General features: G+C 35.2%; 1 protein-coding gene across 20 annotated transcripts in view; it reads right to left on the reverse strand.

Moving 5' to 3' along the window:
• Positions 1-22,310, reverse strand: part of CADPS2 (calcium dependent secretion activator 2) — a 288,249-nt gene that overhangs the window by 116,026 nt on the left and 149,913 nt on the right. For all 20 annotated transcript variants that reach the window (XM_027639611.1, XM_027639600.1, XM_027639596.1 and 17 more), the window contains exon 8: positions 19,549-19,688. In XM_027639611.1, the coding sequence (XP_027495412.1) occupies positions 19,549-19,688 (140 nt within the window). The remainder of the gene's footprint in view (positions 1-19,548; positions 19,689-22,310) is intronic.

The raw sequence follows: 22,310 nt of genomic DNA on the forward strand, positions 1-22,310 counted from the left end.
AGTGCTAGAGCAAAAGTGGGGAAAATGCAGTTACCTTCCTGGAATTCATATACAATCTCCCCATGTTGCAGAAATAAAAAGCTTTTTATCGGGAACTCTGTTATTTTCTTCCAGATTAAAATTTTGACACTTCATGCACTGAAAACCTAAGAATACCACTTCTCTTTCCATCCAACATACAGAAGCAGAAAAACATAATGCTGCTTGCATATCAGTGGTGTGGACTGTCTCCATCACATCTCTAGCACCTTTAAGGAATGTAGGAACAATGCCAGACATTAATTTCCACTCTCACACAGCAATGCAACTGTTATAGTTTGTTTCCATGAACACGAATTAGGTAAATTTCATTGTGCATTTTAGGCATTCCTGGACAGGCTGTAGAAAAAAATATTTAATTGCGTTGAATGTTTGTATATGCAGTCATAATCTGTTCAGAAAGTCCTTGGTCTGCAGATAAGTGGAGTCTGGAAGAGTACTGAGATTACTCTTATAAACTTTCCCAGTCATCTGCTGTTGGCCACAGTGGGAGACGTGATACTGGGTTATATGAATATTTGGTCCAAAACAGCAAGGTTAACCTCATATTCTGATAGAGTCATTCTGCCTCAGGAAACTGAGTGGTGCAGAACAACAACTGTAAGTGATCCTTTCATCAAAAGTTAGAGCAAAAAAAATACTTTTATACTCCTGGCTATCTTTTGATGACAATACAAAGGTAAAAACAAGGAAGAAAGCTTTCATAGTATGACCCAGCCAATCAGTTCTCTGAAAATATCCATTTTTAAGAAACTTTTTATACAGAACACATGTAAAATTTTAAAGATGCCAAAGAAACGAAAAATCTTCTGACTCCATGTCACTTTGTCTCTTTTGAAGAAACTTCTCTCCAAAAGAATGTAGAAGTGGCCACCCAAAAGCCAGGTCTGTACCTTGTTCTCATCAGGGTGTGGAGGGAAGTATTACTGTCTCTAGGAGTTTCTTTATCTAAAAATGGTGTCTCTGTGTTTATAACTTTTTAATGGATTTTGTTTCAATTAATTTCCATAATGTTTTTCTCAAACATTTTAAACTTTCAAAATCTACACCTAGTAGCACAGTTCCACATTTCAGCTACCTGGGCCTGGAAGCAGCTCTTTTGGCTAACTCTGAAACTGCCACTCACTGGTAATATTTAGCAATTGTCTTGTGGCATTGGAAGAGACAGCTTCCAGTGTACAGTAATTTGAATTAGAACCATTAATGTGATTGGATGTTTATCCTTGGAAATGCCACATAGAAGCAAACAATGTAAAAGTGAATTCCACAGGACTTACTCTAGAAAACAACAGAAATGCATCACTGGAAATAACTTTGAGAAAGTTATTTAAGTATTCCTTCATGGAATTCAGGATTTTTAAAATGGATTAATAGAATTAGGAAAAAAAAATTCCTAACATGGTTTTGTTTTGGGTGGTGGTTAGGGAAAAAAAAAAGTGCTATGCAAGAAAGATATAAGCTTATAACAGCAGCACAGATTTGCCAGAAGTTCTTTATCGTATTAAATAAAACATTGAAATGCTCTGTCCCTCCACTGGAGTTATTAAACTGGAGCTGATTTGCGACTGGCGCTGTAGGAGGACTTCAGGAATACAGAATTTACCAGCTGTGAGGGAACATCAGAGCCATCTCCTGGGATCAGTCCAGTGTTGCTGCACAGGATTGCTCTGACGAGTAACTGTCTACCTAAAATAGCAATACTACAATGATATTCAACTCTAAAATTGCTGTTACATAAAAATTTAAAAAAAATGAAATTCACAAAATGAAAGAGAAAATAGAAGTGAGATTAATTTAGCTTCTGGAATATAATCATATTGCCATCTTCTCCCTTAATTTAACCATGCTGCCCTCCTGTGGATGTCAGGATATGTATAATGCCATGGCCCAGACTAAGAAAAATCTAGCTCAAATTGATCCCTGCTACCCGCTTGTGACAGATTTGAAGAGGAAAGAAAATGCCACTGTGTAATCACAAAAAGTGGTTAAGTTAAACTTCAGGGCAAGGATTGTAAAACCTGTATTTCAAATAATTTTAAAATGAGTATTTTAAATAAGTAGAATGTAATATTATTCCACAAATCATGTCTCTCTGGGAGCACAGAGTCATACATATTAATAATACATTTATTCTCAAATTAAGGGGAGAAGATTGATTGCATAATGACGAATTACTTTATCTGTTGAAGTGCCAATACAGTTGAACACATATATTAGAAAGATTACACAACAACTCAAAAAGCATAGAAATTATTCACAAAACTATGAGTATTTGGTAAACCAAAAAAGTGCTATTAGTTAAATTGTAATCTTTTTTTGCCTGGTACAGAGATACCAAATACATCTTGAGAAATTAGCGAGTCACAAATATGTTACATTTTTAAAGAAAAATATAAAAAATGGGGTGGTATAGAAGAATCTAAAATTAAGGAGAGGTCTATAATCAATTATTCAAAGAAATTATCTCACATAGAAAAAATATTTTTTGATAATTACATTTCCATAAAGTCTCTGTTTTCATAAGCTCTGTTACTAATTAACTGGAAATTAATATTATGAACTAAAATGTTTATATAACTTGAGCTCCTCTATACTCAGAGTTGTCAGATTCCACTACAGAACAGATCCCAAAACCACTAGAATACAACAGCTGCAGTGAGTGACACAGCACTGCTGGTTTTCTTCCAGACTAAATTTTTAAATGTTTACAAACTATGTTTAAAGTCATAATGATAAAGAATGTTTTGAAATACACTTTTCTTTCTGAAGAAAGACCAAAGTTTTAAAAACTACAAAAGGTAGTGTTATTTTCTGATGCTAAAATATATTTTTGGGAAATAAACACTTTTTCTGTAGAATCTTTTTTGTCTTTAACTCAGTAACAAAATAAAAAGTGAAATGCTAAATTTTAAATCAAACCACTCTGTCAAAATATTTTATATATTGTTGAAAAGACTTTGAAATAAATAAAAAGTCTCAGAATTGTGAAAAAATCATAAGAAATTCTTTTGGACAAGAAGGACAAGATATTTAGTATAGTCACACACCATTTTGTGCCAATTAGTGAAGTTGGTAACATGGCATATCAATAAAAACCCAATTGACCTAAGTAGCAGGACTAATTAAATGAAGTAAAGTAATTAAAAGCTTCTCAATATATAATAAAAAATTACGGCTGAAAGTGTTCCATAATGTTGTCTTTTTATCTGCTTTTCTGTTGAGTTTTAATCAGCGTATCTATATGCATAAAAAATAGTGTCCAGATGTTAATGTGTTGGTGGCAGGAATCAGGTGTTCAATTAAAATATATTGAGTGTGCAAGAAAAAACCTCAGGCCTTCCATTAAGGAGAATACATACAGCTCAATTAAAAAGGAATGTAGCATTTGTGACTAGGTTGAACACTCACATTCTATAATGGTAATAAAATTTTACATGATATGATTACTTTATTAACTTAATCATAAAATTCTAATTTAAGGATCAGTTATTTCCTGTTTACAAATGGATCCATTGCTTCTCAACACACAAAATAATGGTAAAGCTGCATTTACACAAATTGTTGGTTCCTCTCCTCTGATTCTTCTTCATTTTGACAAACAGTGAATTAAAAAAAGCAACAGCAACATCTGTAACGTTTTTAGAGATCGTAGTCTAGCATGTGTTTTCAGCTACTGGTATTATTTTTAATATTTAATATCAGTCCCAGTTGTGTTGGTTGCATAACACCTCCAGTTTAATTTGGATGCATTCATTACTCAGAATGTGTTTCTAAATGGCTTGACTGAAAGATCTGTAAAATGACATCCTCTGCCCATGTCATGTGGTATTGGTTCCTGGCCTATTGCCCTTAATCTAAAAGGAATCATTCTGTAGTCTAAGTATTCAAATCGGTGCTTCAGATCTTACCTTGCCCTTCAAAGCAAAGATTTACAACCAGAAGAAAAAGGCTAAAAAGCTACAAACATTTAGTTTTAGAAAAGAAGCTGGCCATTGGCTGGCCAACCATGAGGGGAGCACATCCACAGGCAGACTTCTCCCCATCAGCACTACTACAAACTGAGTCAAGTTTCTTATTCTCTTCTACTTGGTCTATATGACATGGTGCATTCCACTTAAGACTGAACTTCAAGTGATCTCAAAATTGAAATCAGCAGTTAAAACCAGAACTGCAGGAACACATAAAAAAAATAGTAACTTCTAAGCCACTGATTTACTGAGCAAGGGTAACTAGCTGTGTTCTTAGGATTATGTATACTTTTCTCACCAGAACCACACCAATTTTCATCTTTGGAACAAACTGAAGAAAAGCAGATGTCAGTTTTGGGTTGGGAATCTTATAACATTAAGTGGTAAGGAAGGGGAAGCTGGTCTGACCCTGATGGAGACAGTGGTAGAACTCAAACCTACACCTACCAGAACACTTTCCCTGCCAGTTCGTCCTCAGTTCACTCCATACAGGCAGCAGCATGAAAGATAATCTTTCAAGAGACAGAGGTCTCTTCTGTTGGTCCAAAGACAACCATGTACAGCATTTAACATACATGCATTTTTCGTGAGACCCCACCTGGAATACAGTGTCCAGCTCTGGGGTCGCCAACATAAGGACATGGACCTGCTGAAGTGAATACAGATGAGGGCCACAAAGATGCTCAGAGGTCTGGAGCAGCTCTCCTATGAAGACAGGCTGAGACAATTGGGGTTGTTCAGCCTGGATAAGAGAAGGCTTTGAGGAGACCTTTAAACAGCCTTCCAGAACCTAAAGGAAACCTAAAAGAGAGCTGGAAAGGGAGATTTTACAAGGGTATTTAGTGATAGGACAAGAGGCAATGGCTTTAAGCTAAAGGACAGCAGGTTTAGATTAGACATTAGGAAGAAATTCTTCACTGTGAGGGTGGTGAGACACTGGAACAGGTTGCCCAGAGAAGCTATGGATGCCCTATTTGCAGTGTACAAGGCCAGGTTGAATGGGGTTTTGACCAACCTGGTCTGGTGAAAGGTGAACCTGTCAGGGTCCCTTGCAACTTAAACCATTCTATCATTCTATGATTCACTTACCTGCTCTCTTTTATCCTTTACACATAAAGTGAAAAAACCCAAACCTCACACATTATGAAAAGACAAAGCAATACTACATCACTGAACAGACACAAAGTTAATTTAGAAGGGCATTAAATTAAAACAGGTTTGTGACAGTAAGCATGGAGAAAAGACTATTTGCAGTGCAGGGTGAACTCTTCTTTACAGGTTTTATTTAAAGAAAAAGACAGAGTGAACCAACTCCGTATAAAAGCATCACTAGACTGATGACACTGTAGAAACTACCAGCCTGCCAAAGTGATGCCTATTTAAGAATGTGAGAGGTACTCAAGGACCCTGACAAAACAGTACAGTATTGGACTGCTAACACAATAGTCTTGACATTTAACAGGACATGGACTATTTAAAGGGAGATGGCTGTGACAAATATACTATTTGAGCAAAGCAAGAGTAGTGCAGGGCCATGACGACTCTCCTATTATGTTGAAATAAATGCAATACTGCAATAATTGAAATCATACTACTGTGGAGTAAAAAACCCAAAACCACTTAATTGAATTTATAAGATATTAGCTCTGCTCTTACATCCAATTTTGTGTTAGAACTATTTTTGCCCATACAGAATAGCATATTATTAATTGAAATCCACTCTCAGACCTAGGGACACATAGGGAGAATTAGACTGGTTACATACTATTAGTATTTAAAATTAATTTTTCTGTCATACCTTTGATTTTGCAACTGTTTATATTCCAAAAGACAAAGATTAGGTGAATTTTACCTTCCTACAAGTAACAGATGGATAGGGCAAGAGACAGAAGGACATAACAGGTAGGTGGCACACCCCCATCCTTGCAGCTAATAGTACTGGCACTCTCTGTATAGAAATAATGCCAGGCCATGACAGTCCATATGCAATGTCAATGTACGTCAGGTGCAAATAATTCTCTCTTAAATTCACAGATCAGTGTATGGTATCAAGAAACAAGTCAGATCACCTGACAAAAGGCTACTAAGTAAACTGCGTCTTTCACCTACATGAGATGTGTGTTATGCTCATTTATAGCACATATATAGAGTAAAGAAATACAAAAAACATCTAAAACAATTATTTCAATGATGTTCCATCCTGCATTCTGGGAAAATAAAAATATTGCTTAGGTGACTATGTACAGTAATAATGTTATTAGGAATATCACAATCAGTTACATCTTCATTACTACCGACTCATGCATGTAAGGGAAGTTTCTAGACAACTTTCAAAAGGAACTTAGATGGTAAAAAGTTAAAAAATTTGCTATGAAATAAATAAAAATATAGTACCAAATAAACAAATATAGTCTAGCATATAAAATACTTGCATGCAATTTCATTCCAATGATGCTGTCAGTATATTTGGGTGCATTTATAGAGTAGCAAATTTAAGCAAAACTAAAATTCAGATTTTGTTATGAATGATACTTTTGCAAAGCTATGGGAACAATGTAACAATAACATAAAGAAATTTATGCAGAAAAACTTGAAATTTCCAGTGACCAGACTCCCCTCAATTATGTTGTAAAGTTACTGGGAAGTTCCCAATACTTTGAACTTATTATTGCAAATTTCAGAACACTTCTGATGTGATAAATTTATTCATCATTTATTGTATTAATAATAAGGAGCTTACTCTATGCTTTCATTTTAGTAAGACAAATGATGCATAGGAAAAAAAAAAATGACCTGCCTATATTTCACTTCATGTACACGAAACTACTCTGATCATGATCTTCCCTGTGAGGACCTAGTAAGGCACACATTTTGCTACAGCCTGACAACATTTATTTTTTTAATACTACCTTCAATCCACATAGGACTGACTGGTCAGCCCATTTATTCTTCTTACTTGATAGGAAGAACACTCACATGCAAACGAAACTTAAACCAAAGTTATTAGTTACTGTTTTAGAAGAAAAATCAGTTGCAAATCACGGTATTTTCTCAATTCCTCCCGTACAATTTCATGAACTTAAGGCCTATTTTCAGTAAAATATTAGCACATCATTTCATCACCAGCTAAGTTACCACCAGCTTTGTTATTTTAATTAGAATATAGAAAAAAATCTTTTTTTCACACGAATAGCTCTCTGAAGTTTTGATTTGAGCGTTTCCAATAACAGGCAAGACTCTGTTTAGATTGTACTCTTTATATTTTTAAAAAATCCAATAAAACCAATATTTACAAGCACAACTGTAAGATTTCACACAAAAACATGTATTTCATCTATTTTCAGGACTGAACCCTTACTTGAACCCTTGACATGGACATCAAAGGAAGCTGTTGCCCAGTTTTGCCCAACCATTTTCATGTACTTTAATGAAGTACCTAAAGAAAAAAGGGTTTATCTACATTGGTAACTTAGTCTGAGTAAGGAGTGTGCTTTTGAAGAAAATGTCTTCGTTGTCCCCTAGTTGCAGCACTTGGTTCACACTGCAGAATTGAATCAGAGCACGTGAATCAGATTCCTCTTGCATTAAATGAAATCAGGTACTGTGCTCAGCTAGTGCACCCCACATATTCCAGCCACTAAAGGGCTGGAAGTCTAGGATAAGACCTGACAGAGACTGAACTAAATCCCCAGAAAAGCATCTAAGTAAGGTCCTCCACAATCACTGAGCCACTTTACAGATCTGTTTGGGCACACTTCACACTTGGCTCCCTTTGTAGTCAAGGAGACACATGCCAAACACAGTTCAGGTTTTCCAGACTACCATCTCTTTGTATTGGGTAGCATAATTTTGGTAGCCATCAGGGGCTAAAATCCTTCATAGATACCTTAGACAAGTCCAGGTTACTGCGCTTTGAACCATTCATACTTCAATTCTTCTTTCTCCATGATAGGGTTATCACATGCAATCTGCCATCTTGGTAGAGGGCTTAATTTCATCCTACTGCTGCATCAAGTGCCTGCTGCTAGAAGGTACTCAGTTGACCAGGTTCTCTCTCTGAGTGATACTGCATTCAAATTTGCTCAAGTGATATAGCCATGAATTAGGTATCAGCCACATAAACTATGCTGACAAGTCTTCAGTGATGCTGCAGTACAGCTCATAACCATCTTGATGGCCTGAAAGTAATCTTTTCTCTAACATGATGCACTGAGAATTGTTGCCAAGGGTTTTTTCACTTCTTTTTTATCTCATACATGCATACAAAGACCAGGAAGTTGAGATGGAGAGAGTTTTAAAGTTGAGAATTGCAGACAAAAATTTGATAGTATAGATCAGAAAAGTTTACCTAGCCGTTCCATGGGTCACTGAGATGCTTGGTCATATGTTCTCAGATATTACATGATAAGAAGAAATTAACTGGTGTTTACACAGGAATGCGAGGCACCATTAAGGTAAACCATAAGAAATAATCCATGCCGAAAGAATAAGAGTTTAGGATGCAGTGAGACTGTGACATAACTGCATTAAAGAAAGCTGAAAAGAGAACAAGGTACAAAACCCAGTACGTAGGAAACAGACAGGTACCAATATGAGCAGTGCACTCCAACCAATTATTTTGTGAGGCTCAATAAGGATTTTAGCAAAGACGAATTAAAGAAGGATCTGACACACATGCAGTACTGATTATGGGCATTCTCTATATCTAATCAATTATGCATACTCAATCCTAGTGAAGGCAAGAAAATACTGAACCAGTGTTGTAAAGTTATGATCTAAAGACATTACATACACAACTGAACCTGCATAATTTTGCTCATCACAGAGTTGAAGGAAACCCATCTTAACACTTCAGAAGCATAAGAAAAAGGAACACCCTATATAAACACTTTTAATGATCTTTTTCATGTGAGAGTAGAATCACAATTCAAATAAAAATTACATATTAATGAGAACAGATTCTTAAATCCATTCTCAATTTTTTAAATTCGTGTTTCAAAAAGTTATGAGAAAAAACAAAGCAAACTTTTTTGTGAGAAAAATATTTTAAGTTTTACTATCAGCCTTGACTAACCCATGGATCTTTTTCACATGAAGTCTGTTGTGGTTAAGCTAAGTGAGTTTGGATCTAAATTTATATCTCAGCTTTTACAAATATTTCAGATTAATTACTGTGGAATGAATTAAGAATGACACCTTAATTAGTAATGCTTCTCTTGGCAATTAGGATTCTCTTGGCTTCTCTTAGCAATTAAAGTGGCAGTGGCATATCATTAAAGTCTTCAAAGATTCCCTGTGCCTCCTCAGAAGCAATTACTGTGGGAAGCACTGAAAATCAGGCTCATAGCTATAATCTGTTCTCTAAGGATGTAGCAGCAGGACAAACGCTTTTGCTTCTTCCATAGTAATTTTGCATTAACCCATTATCATTATCCAATCAATCATTAATGTAATTTTAATGTGTCATTTTTCATGAAGTTCAATTTAATTTTGAAAAAGTAACTGATTATACTCAATTGATTTTGCAAAAGTGTACAATAGCAAAATCATTTAAATGAAGACAGTTAACACATTAGCACTTTTCTTCATGGCAAAATGCTAGGATTCTTTTAGCAAGTGAAATATTAGCATTTAGCACAAATTAAACTAGGATAACAGAAAATACTGTTATGAGACACCTTGGAATAATAGTTGCAAGGCATGCATACATCACTAAAAGTGCTGCTTATAATGTACGTAGGAAATTTTGACCTTAGTATATACAAGTGCATGCACCTTTATGAATGTAAAAATGAGGACAGGTTTATTTGAGATTATCAAGATAAGGTAATTACAGCTACATAAATGACACTTTCAATGCTCTGACTAAATAAACAAAAAATGTACATCATTGCTATTGGATCAAAATTTAAAATTTTTTATTAATTATGGGCCAAAATTTGACCAATATTTCTACCGAAATACAAATCCACTGTTTTAATTTTCAAATGTTCTGACTTCAGAGTTTCTCAGTAGTTTAATTCCACATGTCTGAAGTTCTTGAAATGCTTGAGTTTACTCTGTGCTGGGATTCATGAGTCCTGTCTTGCAGAAAGGGATACTCACAGGCTTGTCTTCAGCGTCTTGGATCTTCAGAGTCAGCAACTGTTTGAGATTTACTGTTGAAAATAAAGATATTCTCCTCTTCCTAAGTTTTATTAAAAAGCTCTCATGGTTTCAAAGAAATCGTGTTAACTTCATGCAGTAGTTAAGTTACAGATCAGCAATGCCAGTCCCTTCCAGTTCAAGATATTCAGCAATGACTACATTTCATGAAGTATTCTAAAGTTTGCAGCCAGGATACTTTTCATAGCAGTTTGTAACATATCCTTCTTCAGGATTGTTCACTGAGTAGAGAAAATATACTCTAACCATATAGATATGTGGTGCTGCATGTTAGATGACATTTTGGCACACCTTTACACAAAGTAAGGAGCAGACCTTCCTGAATATGCAGTGGTATTTGCTGTGCTGTATACTCCTGGTGCTGCTCACATTTTTTTACCAAACCCTTTTTTCTTCAACAGTCCACTGTGTTTAAAATTCAACCAAAGCCTATTTCATCAGCCATAAAATGTATTTTCCATAAGTGGTAAAGCACTGTCCTTAATACAGTTTGCTTCAGCACTGCAGAACCACCTACAGCTACCATGCTTGTCTTGATCAAACCTTAAATTGTCATTCTAGGTCTAGGTTGAATATGGATTGGGAAATGAAGCATTGTAGTTCACACCTCTTTTGTCTTTGAAGTCAAACAAACTCAGCTGAAAGTCCGGTACTTCTTTATGCCTTCCTGTCAGAAATGACAATGAAATCTTTTGCCCAGTTTCTCAAAGGTATATGGCAAACAAATACAAGGTCACACTGTCCATGCATTGTTCTGCCTTTATGAGAGAATTCCCTTTAGATATGTCTGCTTTTGTTCATCTTCCACATTACAGACATCCCCAATAGATTATAAGGTATTCTTTGGAAAACAGTTCATCTGCATGGATAGATGAAAATGAGGTTCTTAAGACAACTTGGGCACTACACAGAGGCCAGTTACACTGAGTCAACATTGTCCCATTTGCCAATAACAGGACAGATGAGAAAAACTGCACACTATAAAATCACAGTGAGAGGGAGTGACTAGGTTTTATTTAGACCCAGCTGAGACGAATACACACAGTTCCTGTGATGGGATAGTCTTGCAGCAGACTGCTGCATCCCACTGCTGCACTTAAACATGTTGTAACAAGATTTCATGAGGCAACAACTGAGAATCAGGAATCAGGAATTTTTGTTATATGGTTAGTGAATTAAGAACAAATCTTTCCTTTGTGATAGGCATCCCTTTCCCACGCACAAGGAAGAGTGGTGAAGGGTTATCTTTTCCCAGAGGTAGTTTCAAATGGCACAAAGATAGTCTAATAACCTATTCTTTGTATATGAATAGCAAGTCACCTCAAAACACTGGAAAGCCTGATGTTGGCAGTGGGCAGTCTCTGTCAGGTATTTGTAGAAAGATTTATCTTCCAAATGTATTTGAGACTAATTAGGAGTACTTTTAATAGAAATTATAAAGGATACTGATATACTGAAATACAACTCTACTGTTATTAGGATAAAAACATTTTTTAAATAAAACTGCAGGTATTAAAAATACAAATGAAGCACACCTGCTGCCAAATAGAACAAGATGTATATGTCAGAGGACATCACAAACCCTAAACTACCACTGGTGCAAACACAAAACCTCACAGGAATTAATTGTAGATGACATTTATTTCATATAGTTATTTAATTTCATGAGAGTTGAATAAAGGTGAATCTATTAATCTTCAAAAGTATATAAACAGACACTACTTTATCTGTAAAGATGAATATAGTATGAAACTCAAGAAATATCAGTAGAAGGGAGAATATTTCTCCTAACTGCATGGTTAGCTGTAGCAAAATTGTCTTACTATCCATCAAATCAGCCTGAGTTTCATATAAAATAAAAGGAGACAGCTTCAAAAAACTCACTTATACAGATGTGCACAGTTTATCTCTGACCTGAATTTAGACTTGAGAAACTGTGAATTAGGCAGAAGAAAAAGATGACATGACTGAAACCCATCTCTTGCTCCGGTAATTCACTTTTTCAAAGCTTTGTGTCTGGTTATTGGGCATTTATTTTTATTTAGTAGATAATCTACCCTTCTCATGAATGTAATAAACATAGAGAAAAGTTACCTTACCACCTCCAGTGTACCTCTTCCTTTTTCCATAGGCAGTGTCCTAGCATTGATAAACCAACTTGTAAAGATATTCCTCCCTATCTAGTAGGTGCTTTGAGAAAACTCAGAGAACTGTAACATAGCCTAAATATCAACATTTTTAGGCTGCTATAGTGAGGCCATATGACTAAATGATCAGAAAAGGCTTCCAAACTATCTGACGTGCAAAGTTTGTAAAATTCAAACAAACTCAACAGCTTCTTCCATCTGACTTTTCTTATACTTCCTGGTCTTGATATTCACAAACCAAAAAATAAGCATTCTACCAAAGGACTGGAAGAACTTTGCCTTTCAAGGCAGTAGCTGAAGTCAGTGCTCTGCTGCCCTTTTCTGAACTAGAAGAAATGCAATAGCAGCAAACAGAAAGCTAGATGGTGCTACTGTGCTGACTTTATGGTTACAAGTAGGCAGGCTGCACACAGACTTGGACAGACAAATCAAATATTATAAAGAGATACAGAAGAGTACATATAAAAAGATACTTATGTAGATGCAGAAATGCTGTAGTTGGATAAGTATTTGTGTATCTTTACATTTGGTTGAGCAAATTATGCTGTGCTGATAAGAAATGAAAAAGAACAGGAATCTCTCAGATAACCCCCTCTCCCTTTTGGGAAAGAAAAACGTTAAGGAGAAACATATTTTCAGTAACTGTTGAAAAGTAATACACAAAGTCATTGTTTTTATCTCATAGAAAATAGTACTAATTGAAGAAGTCTATGATACATATTATCATATAATAACAAGGATTAGTAAAGATTTTCGAAGATGTTGGATAAATCTTAGGTGTCATTGTAGGTTTCTAACCTATATCTACTTAATCTAAGAAAAACTAAAGTTGGTATTTTAGCTTAGCCAAAAACATGTTTCTATTTCATCTTTTTACTGTTGGTAAAACAAATTATTTAAAATTATTCTGACATATTTGTGTGTTTTGGCTCAGAAGAAGGACAATTACAAAGGCCTATCTGTGACAGGGAGCATGCAGTGCTTGCTAAGAGAAATGTGATCGTATCCCTGACCTCTTTATCTGTAGAAGTAACCCAGAATTGAAATAGAGTCATTTTAATGTAGTCATCTTCAAATCAGCCGTCAGATTACAAATCTTAAAATTATAAATCCATTTCTATTTCTCTTCCTGCTCTTCTTTGCCAGGGGACCATGGACAAACAGCACGTAAGAGCTGGCACCACCATCGTTCTGGCTAACTTCAGTGTCCCCATGGCCCTTCTTACTCATGAGCTCACTAACAGCTATAACAATGGTTTATCCAGGTGACAGGTGTACAAAAGCCCTACCACTGAGAAGCCAGCAGACCCCAGCGCTATTCTCAGCTTGGTCTCCAAATTGCCTGTGACTTGGGGTGATCTCTGTTCGTTCCTATGCTTCAGTTCACTCAACTGCAACCAGATTACGCTCATCTTCCTGCCTAAGGAATTCTTCTATCGATGGGTGACAAGTGTCACAAAAACAAGAAGGGAAAATAACTTATCCTCTAATTCTGCATCTTAGAAGACTGCTAACCAGGGCATTTGTCTCGCAGATTTCCTTTAGCTCTAAAACTACAGCAGCAGGAGGAGAAATGTGATACTTCAGTCCCAGTCAGAAACCACTAGCTATATTTATTGTTTATAAATGCTCTCCTAAGAAAATTTCAGCCAATTTCAAGTGCAAAAGAGAAAAAAACCCGAAAAGGTTAGCAAATAAATGGTGATCTTTATATTTTGAAAATACAAAGATACAACCATAAAAACCCCCACAAAATAAAAAATAAAACATCAACAAGTGGAGTGAGAAAAATGATTTTGCACAGATTCCTTAAATTTTCAGAGACTACAAGTTCAAAAAAGTCAACAAAACACTTGCTTTACAGATGAGACACAGAAAATCCCAAGTGCTTGCAGAATGTATATTCCAAACACAAAAGACTAAGAAATTAAAGATACAACATTTCTATACGCAACATGTCATAGCAGAAAGCAGAACAGAATTTATAAGAATGAATTTTGCCCTTCAAATCTTTGAAAAAGTTCTGATCAGGAGCAAGGTTAAAATGTTTTACTTTGGAAGTCAAACCCAAATAATATCACCTAGTAATATTGTCCTGTTCAGGTTGTTCAATTAGTAAGAATTTAATTTTGGTTTATTAATGATTTTCCTTCTGTTTTTTGGTATGACTACTGAACATTACTAATCCTTGTAAAGCAAGCTCACTATTCCTTTTTTATTTCTAGATTGGAAGCAATAGAATAATACCCTTTAGTAACCACTAGGCTATGCTAACAGTCAACTTAAGCACAAAACCTACTTTAAAAATAACTCACGCTACAAATGCACACAGATGTGCAAAGGCACATCAAAAAATCCCACACACATTAGAGAAGGTATTTACAGTAACTCACATATCTTGAGTCAATTAACCTGTCCTGCTTGGGTTTTTAACCCTAATATAATTATGAGTTAAGGAGAGCCAAGTGAGCCTTCCTGAAGCAAACAGCACCTCCCTAACAGTGCTATTCTAACTCAACAGAAATAATCAGGCTTTTAGCATTTTATAGAGAAAGTTTTAAGCTCCAATTTTCCTCATTTCCTTTTATGATTTACTTTAGATTCAAGATTGCAACAGAAAAAAATTACAGAAATCTTAAAACCCCTCCTTTTGTATGGAAGTTTGCTTTACTAAAGATTACTAAAGATTAAAAAAATATCTTGTATGTAGTCTGCATTTTAGACAAGGGAAAAGTTACCATATTCTATGAGATGAAAAATACATTAAAAATTATGAGAAAGGAATTTGAAATATCACGAGTTGTCAATAATTGGAAGAACTGTTTTACAAATCCCCAATGATGAATGACATTTATCTTGTCGTTACTTAGACTAGCTGTGTAGGCTTCCCCTTGTATTGGCAGGACTGAAGTAGAAGAGGATGGCTCTATATAATTTGGGTTAATTCCTCCTCTGAGAGCCTTTCATACACAAATAAAAATCTAAAATAGATAATTGGACAATGTTTACTGTAAGGTGCTTATGAGTATTCCTTTTCTTCTTTAAGCGTGTAACAGAATGCATAGAAAAACCATGAACTGCTTCCTTGATCAAGTGCTTTCTTAAAAATCACATTAGTAGGGGTAACACTAGGTAAACTGTATGAACATGTCAACATAAACATCAGAGTAAAAGTATGTGGTTAGCAAAGCTGCTTCTGTTCTGAAGAAGTACAAATGAACTCCAACTGAGATTCACAATAGTGGTGAGTCCTAAAGATTTTTATTTCTTGGTCTTAGAAAGGTTACAATTCATAATGAAAAATCCCTAGGTTATAATTTTATTTTAAGTATAACTTTTGGTTATGACAGTGGAAATCAAAGAGAGAACATGATTTGAATGTGCTGCAGTCCAGAATACTATTTGTGAATTAAGTACAAGACAGCACTTAATGTTGTAAAATTACATATTCTTGGAGTAGAAACGCAAGACAAACTTTGAAGTCTTGCAGCATATCCCCCAAGTCAGTAAGTAAAGTCTGTCTTAAACAGGAGAAACTTTTCTGAAGAGGCAAAATTGTAACTTAACCCCACCATTAGCTTGGACCTGTGGCTTTTGCCAACCTTGTAGAACCTGAAATATTTGAGTGTAGCTCCCATATCTAAAAACTCTCTTACTGTAATTAGATAGAGCATTAATCTAATAAAGCCATCTTTCTGCAGTTGGCTGTGGGATAAAATTTTAATTCAACTTTGAATAAATGTAAGATTCTAATCTGGAAGACATTATGTAATGCCAACAGATTGCCTTCTTTTTCTATGAGAGAAATAAGAATCTTGCACATTAGTTTGTTAACTCAGACTGACACAGAAAATTTAAGTTGTGTAGTTCAAAGATTGGGCAAAGATGAAGAATGAGATGCTTCTGAAAAATAAAATGAAGAAATAGAACTTAGTTGGGCTAATCATACTAATTACATTAGAAGTCTGTTATTAAGGTTGTAAAATTCAACTTGCTAACATGGTGAAATTCCAGCAGAAAGGATGATCACATTCTGTCTTTCTTTTATTTCCCTTTCTTTTGTGTACTCTATGACACTAAATGTAAATATCTGACCACATACTAACAATAAAATAAAATAAAATAAAATAAAATAGACAAAAATCTCCAGTCATTTTCACTATTCAGGACAGCAGCAGCTGCCTTTGAGCTCTTCAGCACCTTATTTTGTCCTATGTCCTGCTTCGTTATTTGTTATGCAAACAATGCTTTATAGAGAGAATTGAGTTATTTGCATTTCCATGTTGTGCAGGTTCACCAGGGAACTGTAATAACACTGCCTGGCAAAGCATAAGCCTTTGGCTGAGTGAAGTGACAATGTCTCAACTCCTGCAGCTTCTCCAGTGTGTGGAAACTTTTTCTACCAGATGCTTTCCAAGATTTACCTTCAACTGTGTATGATACTGAGAGGTGGTACTATTCTCCCTTGATAACAGGAAAACTGAAGTACTAAAACTTTTAGGCTTCAGATATTAAAACGAAGATCTAATTCTTTCAATATTTGGACTCTAACAGCACAATGTATATTTACATCAGGATTTCCACTGATTTCAGCTAGTAGCCGTATAATCAGATTCCAGTTTATCAAACTGAACACAGGAAACAAATAACATACCACCAGTTACTATGTGTGGAAATATTTCAGTCTCTTACAGGGATGTCCTTCTGTGTAGCACAAGCAGGATAAAAGCCAATTTTTCCAGGCATCTCTCGACTATTTTAACCACAAAATATTTCTTTGCCTTCCTGTAATACTGTCCATCATCCATTATATGTTTCCAGCCTCTTCACAAATGCAGATTTCTCTGATAACACCATATAAGTTCAGAACCAGAATAGCTTTAATATGTGTGTTGAAGCAGGTGTGAATCTCTCTTGAAAAAAACAGCAAATGACCACTTAATACTAACACTCCCCCAGGAAGTCAAGAGAAGGCTGCAGAGAGTGCCTGGATAATGGCTCTTCATAACATTAATGGTTCCTGACCGTACACTCTAATAAATCTACTAGCAGGTCCTTATTTCCCTCCAAACAAACACACTCTTCCTTACTCTCACTGCAGCTCCAGTGCCATCATAAAGAATTTAATCTACTTCTTCAATGGTTATTGCAGAAATTATTAAGCTTTTATTTCATTTCACATATATTTATGGTGGAGAAGTCCACACAGCCCTTCCTTGGTGCCCCAACTTTTCTAGACAAGTGTGTAGGTAATAATCGTTATAGCTAACAGCTACAAAGAAAGGGAAATGATGACTGACCTTGAGTATTTTTAGTGGGAAGAACAACAATATTTGCCTGGAGAATAGTGACAGCAGTGACCCTGATGTAAAATGAAGTAAATAACTGTGCCAGCAGATTAGGATTCAAAATCAATGTGAAGAAGTAACCAGCAGCAGCAGATGAAAGGGATAATGATTGAACAAAATTTTTGACAGCAATATTTGATTGGGCTCTTTAATGCTCAAACAAGAAGACTACTGACGTAATCCACCATGGAAAAGTAAATTGCGGGGTTTAGGAAGATCCTCTGAAGATCCCAGAAGAACAGCTGCTAGCCGAGAAAGTCTCTAGGGAAACACAGGAGCATAATGAGAGGAAACACTGGAGCCTTCCTTGTTGCTAGATCCAGCTGCATGTTATACTCTAATTGGCGTTGCAGAGAGCATGACCCCAACATTATCAGTGAGATGATCAAAAATGGTGACTACTTCTAGTCATGGCTTGGGATAGGTGTAAGGCAGCACAACATCCCTGATGTGTTTAGAGTGAAGTATGCAACTGAACCAGGTCATGTGCAAGTTGCATCTGTTGCATATTATTCATTACTCATGCTGTTCAAATCACCCTGCCTCCACGACTGCCTTTTGACAAATCTGCTGAAGAAGGCAGGCAGCACAGTGCCACCCTGCATCATGATGAATACTGCAACTTGCTGAATGCCTACCAGCAGCAGGAAACTGAAACTATGACAGTGGGATGAATCTAAAAAACGATGTGCCACCATTCCCAAAGCATTTCAGAGGTGTTTGGTGAGTCCAAATGAATAGGGCAGGGGGTGGGGACTCAAAAGAGAGCATCATGCTTTAGCACTGACAAACATTTCTCTTTCCCTCCCAGCTCCTCTCCACTCTACCTTATTCAAGTCAAGCCAGTCTTCCTGCTCTCTTCTGTCATATTAGCCAATTTCCCTTATTCATGTATTTGCAGCCCTACTTTGAAGTTTTCTCATCTCAGTCGCAGTCTCCAAGCACAACAGCACCAGTTCCCCTGTTGACTCCATGATGAGTTTCCTCATAGCTCCTGGTCACCAGTCACTGGTCTCCATCCAGCAAGTCTCATTGTTACAGTCCTGACCATTTGTATCTAATTTTCCCAAAAGTAAACTGAGGGATGAGCTTGATGCCTGGGAAATTTCAGCCCAATGAATTAACAATTCACCAAAACTGAAATAAGTTTGGTTGTTTTTTTAGAGAAAGGATCATATATAGGAAATTTTGGCAATTACTGCCTATATTCAATGAGCAGAATACTAACAAGACGAGACTTAATAGAAATCTAAATAGTATGGACAGTACATTGATTCTTTGTGATTGTTTTATAACAAGATATGCCCTTGCTTACTCTCAGCAACACTACCTGTTTTTGCAGTGGGGCTGAGGAATACTGGTGGCAATCGACTAAAGGAGATATCTTTATGAATAATCTATTCCACATAGCTTCAGTGTTAGAAAAACATCCTTAGACTGGTAGTTGTACGTAAATTCCTTTCAAGAGAAAGACCATACAGAGAAAGGAAAGGGGAGACTATGTGGCAAGTACCATCACATTCAGGTATATAATTAATCCTATTTTAATGGAAAAATGTTTCTCCTAAATATCTCTTTTTTTTAAGAAGTGCTATAAATTGTCAAAATCAGTATCTAAATGAGACTGTACTTTCAGTTCTGCATTTCAGACTTAGCTCATCATATGTCTTTACATATCACTGAACATCCAAAATGGATGTTATTCCTGACTAGTTTAAACTTTATGTATAAAATGAGGATATAACACAATGCCATACCTAAGAATTATTTTAGACTTTGATAATGCTTTACAAACTTTACAGGTTTAGATACATATGGTTAAAACACAGGCACAGTGAGGAAAAATAATAAAACACGGACAGACGGGAAATGGACACTTACCCACAGTGCTTCATGTGAGGTGGTTTATCCATTCTCACTGCCAGTTTAATTTTCAAATCATTATCCTGACTGTTTTTGGGGACTATCATTTTATGCAGATCAGGTGCCTTTGGGCTATTGGATGTTGGATATAATACTACCTGCAAGTCATAAAGAAAAACTTCAATGAGTTGATAAAAAAATCAACTGTTAGTCTTTAATGGAAACTTCTAAGCAGTGAAGATTTTTGTTGCATTTCTTCCAATACAAAAGATGACTAAAAATGATTTCATAAATCTGATAAACCAGTTGACTCAATCTTATTGTAACAGACAAATTTCCAAAATTAACTGCTTCCTTTTCTTACAAATTGGAGTTTCCATATTATGAGTTAAGAAAATTTCCTCCTGTTAATACATTCTGAATTAACAGTTTTAAATGAAAAGGAACAGTTGGTATTTCAGAATTATCACGTACAATTAAATAAGAACCTAAACTTTTACATTATTCAGTGCTCTGCTGGAAAATCCTGTTGAAACAATTTGCTGTAGCATTATGCAACAGATCAGGCCTCCAGTAATGACATTATTTGAGAGAAGATAACCAAAATATACTCTTCATCTACATTTTTTGATAAATAGCATTAGTAAAAGTCAATTTTAGTAAAAATTGCAGAAATTGGAGATGAATTCTAAAGCACCTTTGCGGCAAATGGAATATAATAAATGTAAGATACTATGTCCAGTTCATATGTGATATGACACAAATCTTTTGTTTAATCTACAGTGGTAGATATAAAAAAAATTAAAAAAAATATTACACTGAATTGTAAACATTTAATTTTTAAAACATTTATATAAATCTCTTGAAAATTTTACTAACAATTAATTTTAGATCATTTTTAGTCATAAGCTGTTAAATATTTATTTACCACCATTTATAGCCAGTACAATTAAATATTATTGCTTCATCAAATCCTTACCCACAGTAACATGTTCAGCAGTTCAATGCTGCTGAAACATAATTTCCTTTCATTCTTATTATAAGCACTACTTTTGAATCAATTTAGACTTTAAAATATTCTAAACACACTACTTGGGAGACTTTCATAACATTCAGTGAGTTCTGAATTACCATTAACGTGGAGCAGTATTTCAAAAGTAACAGCATTCTAAAAAGCAGCGTTCTTCACATCCTTTATTTCTTGAAAACTAAAGTTAATCATTATGTTAACCATCAAGTTAATTTCTTACACATAGTACTGGGAGCTTGTGTCACATATTTAAAAGACAATATAGTCTCCTCTGTGTTATTATGAAGGTTAAATCAAGGATTTGAGCAAAAATCTCCAAGCAAGTATAAATCTAATTGATGTTATTAAGCCAAAGATATAACAATAGTGTCATTCAGATCTAATTATCTGAAAGATGATGTAAGTGGAAGGCCTTCAGCTTCTCATCCCAGTATTTTGCGGAAACATATTCCTGCATCCCACTATTACAGGAGCTCCAGTCAAGCAGGGAAATATGAGGCATCACCCCTAATCAAGTATGCAACCTTTTTAACACCAGTGTAAAAAATAACCTTTCAGATCTATTGAGTACATTCAGTATCTTTTAGAGAGATAGCAGAAGAATCAGTGTATTCTGATTTTAACAAACCAGCAGGCTACTTCTTTTATTTTTTGAAACACACAGAAGACACTATTTATAACAGAACTTATTCCTTTTTTCTGATTTTCATTCTGAGCAAAAGCCATTCCTTAAAAAACATTTAAAAGCATTATGAGTATAGCAACCTTTGCATTCTGAGGTATCAAACAGAAAACTATTTTTAGTTTGTTTATCTCTTTAAATGCAAGATTATATAAACAGAATTATTACTCATTCTTTGCATTTAATCACTTGACATTCACATAGGACTGTAGGTGATGTTAAGAATTTTTCCTTTTCTACAGGCTGTAGTTCTTGTTGTCTGTCCTGTAACAGCTTATTACAGCTCATGTGTCTCAAGTGACATCTTTCTCCTGTCAACTTCTTGAGTTTTTAGAATGTTGATGAAAATACAACCAGACAAGAGTATAATTAATTCATAGCTTCGGTACTGGGAATTTTTTTCTGAATTTTTAAAGAAATATTATGGAGCTTCGATTTCAAAGCTCTCACAATGAATAAGTATCTGTCAGACCATTTAAGTATGCACTGTATTGCTTTTGTATTACACTTTGTCATGCCTTCCAGCTGACAGAACTTTTTAATCAAACTTTTTGTTTCATGCAAACACACATACACACATTCACACAAAGCATTTGACAGGCATTAATCAGCCTCACAGTAACCTTCACACTGGTACTGCCCTTAAGTGCAGTGACAACCATGTTGTACCACACCATCAGGTGGCACAAAATTTAAGCTCCCACCACACTGAAACCAAAACACTCAGCAATTGTTCCTTGTTAAGAAAAGTAAAAAGTTGCTGAAATTTCTATTAAAAACACTCTCTCCACTATGGCACACTGCAATGTGATGTCATTGTCATTGTCCATAGAGAAACTTTCTAGGCTATTCTGTCTCAGATTTCCTTTCAGCACTGCTTAAGGGATTTTAATCTTCTAGTTGTTTTATAATATACTTCAAAAAAATGAAATGGTATTAGCTCATATGTCTTATCTGATAGATATAAAACTCAACTACAGGATACTCTCACTGTGTCTAAAACTTCTAAAAATTTCATAAAATTACTACTATATCATATATTTCTGAAATTGTATTTTATTTTATTTT

The sequence above is a fragment of the Corapipo altera genome, unplaced genomic scaffold (assembly GCF_003945725.1).
Source record: "Corapipo altera isolate COAL_440 unplaced genomic scaffold, ASM394572v1 1b, whole genome shotgun sequence".
In the NCBI taxonomy this organism is placed as follows: Eukaryota; Metazoa; Chordata; class Aves; order Passeriformes; family Pipridae; genus Corapipo; species Corapipo altera.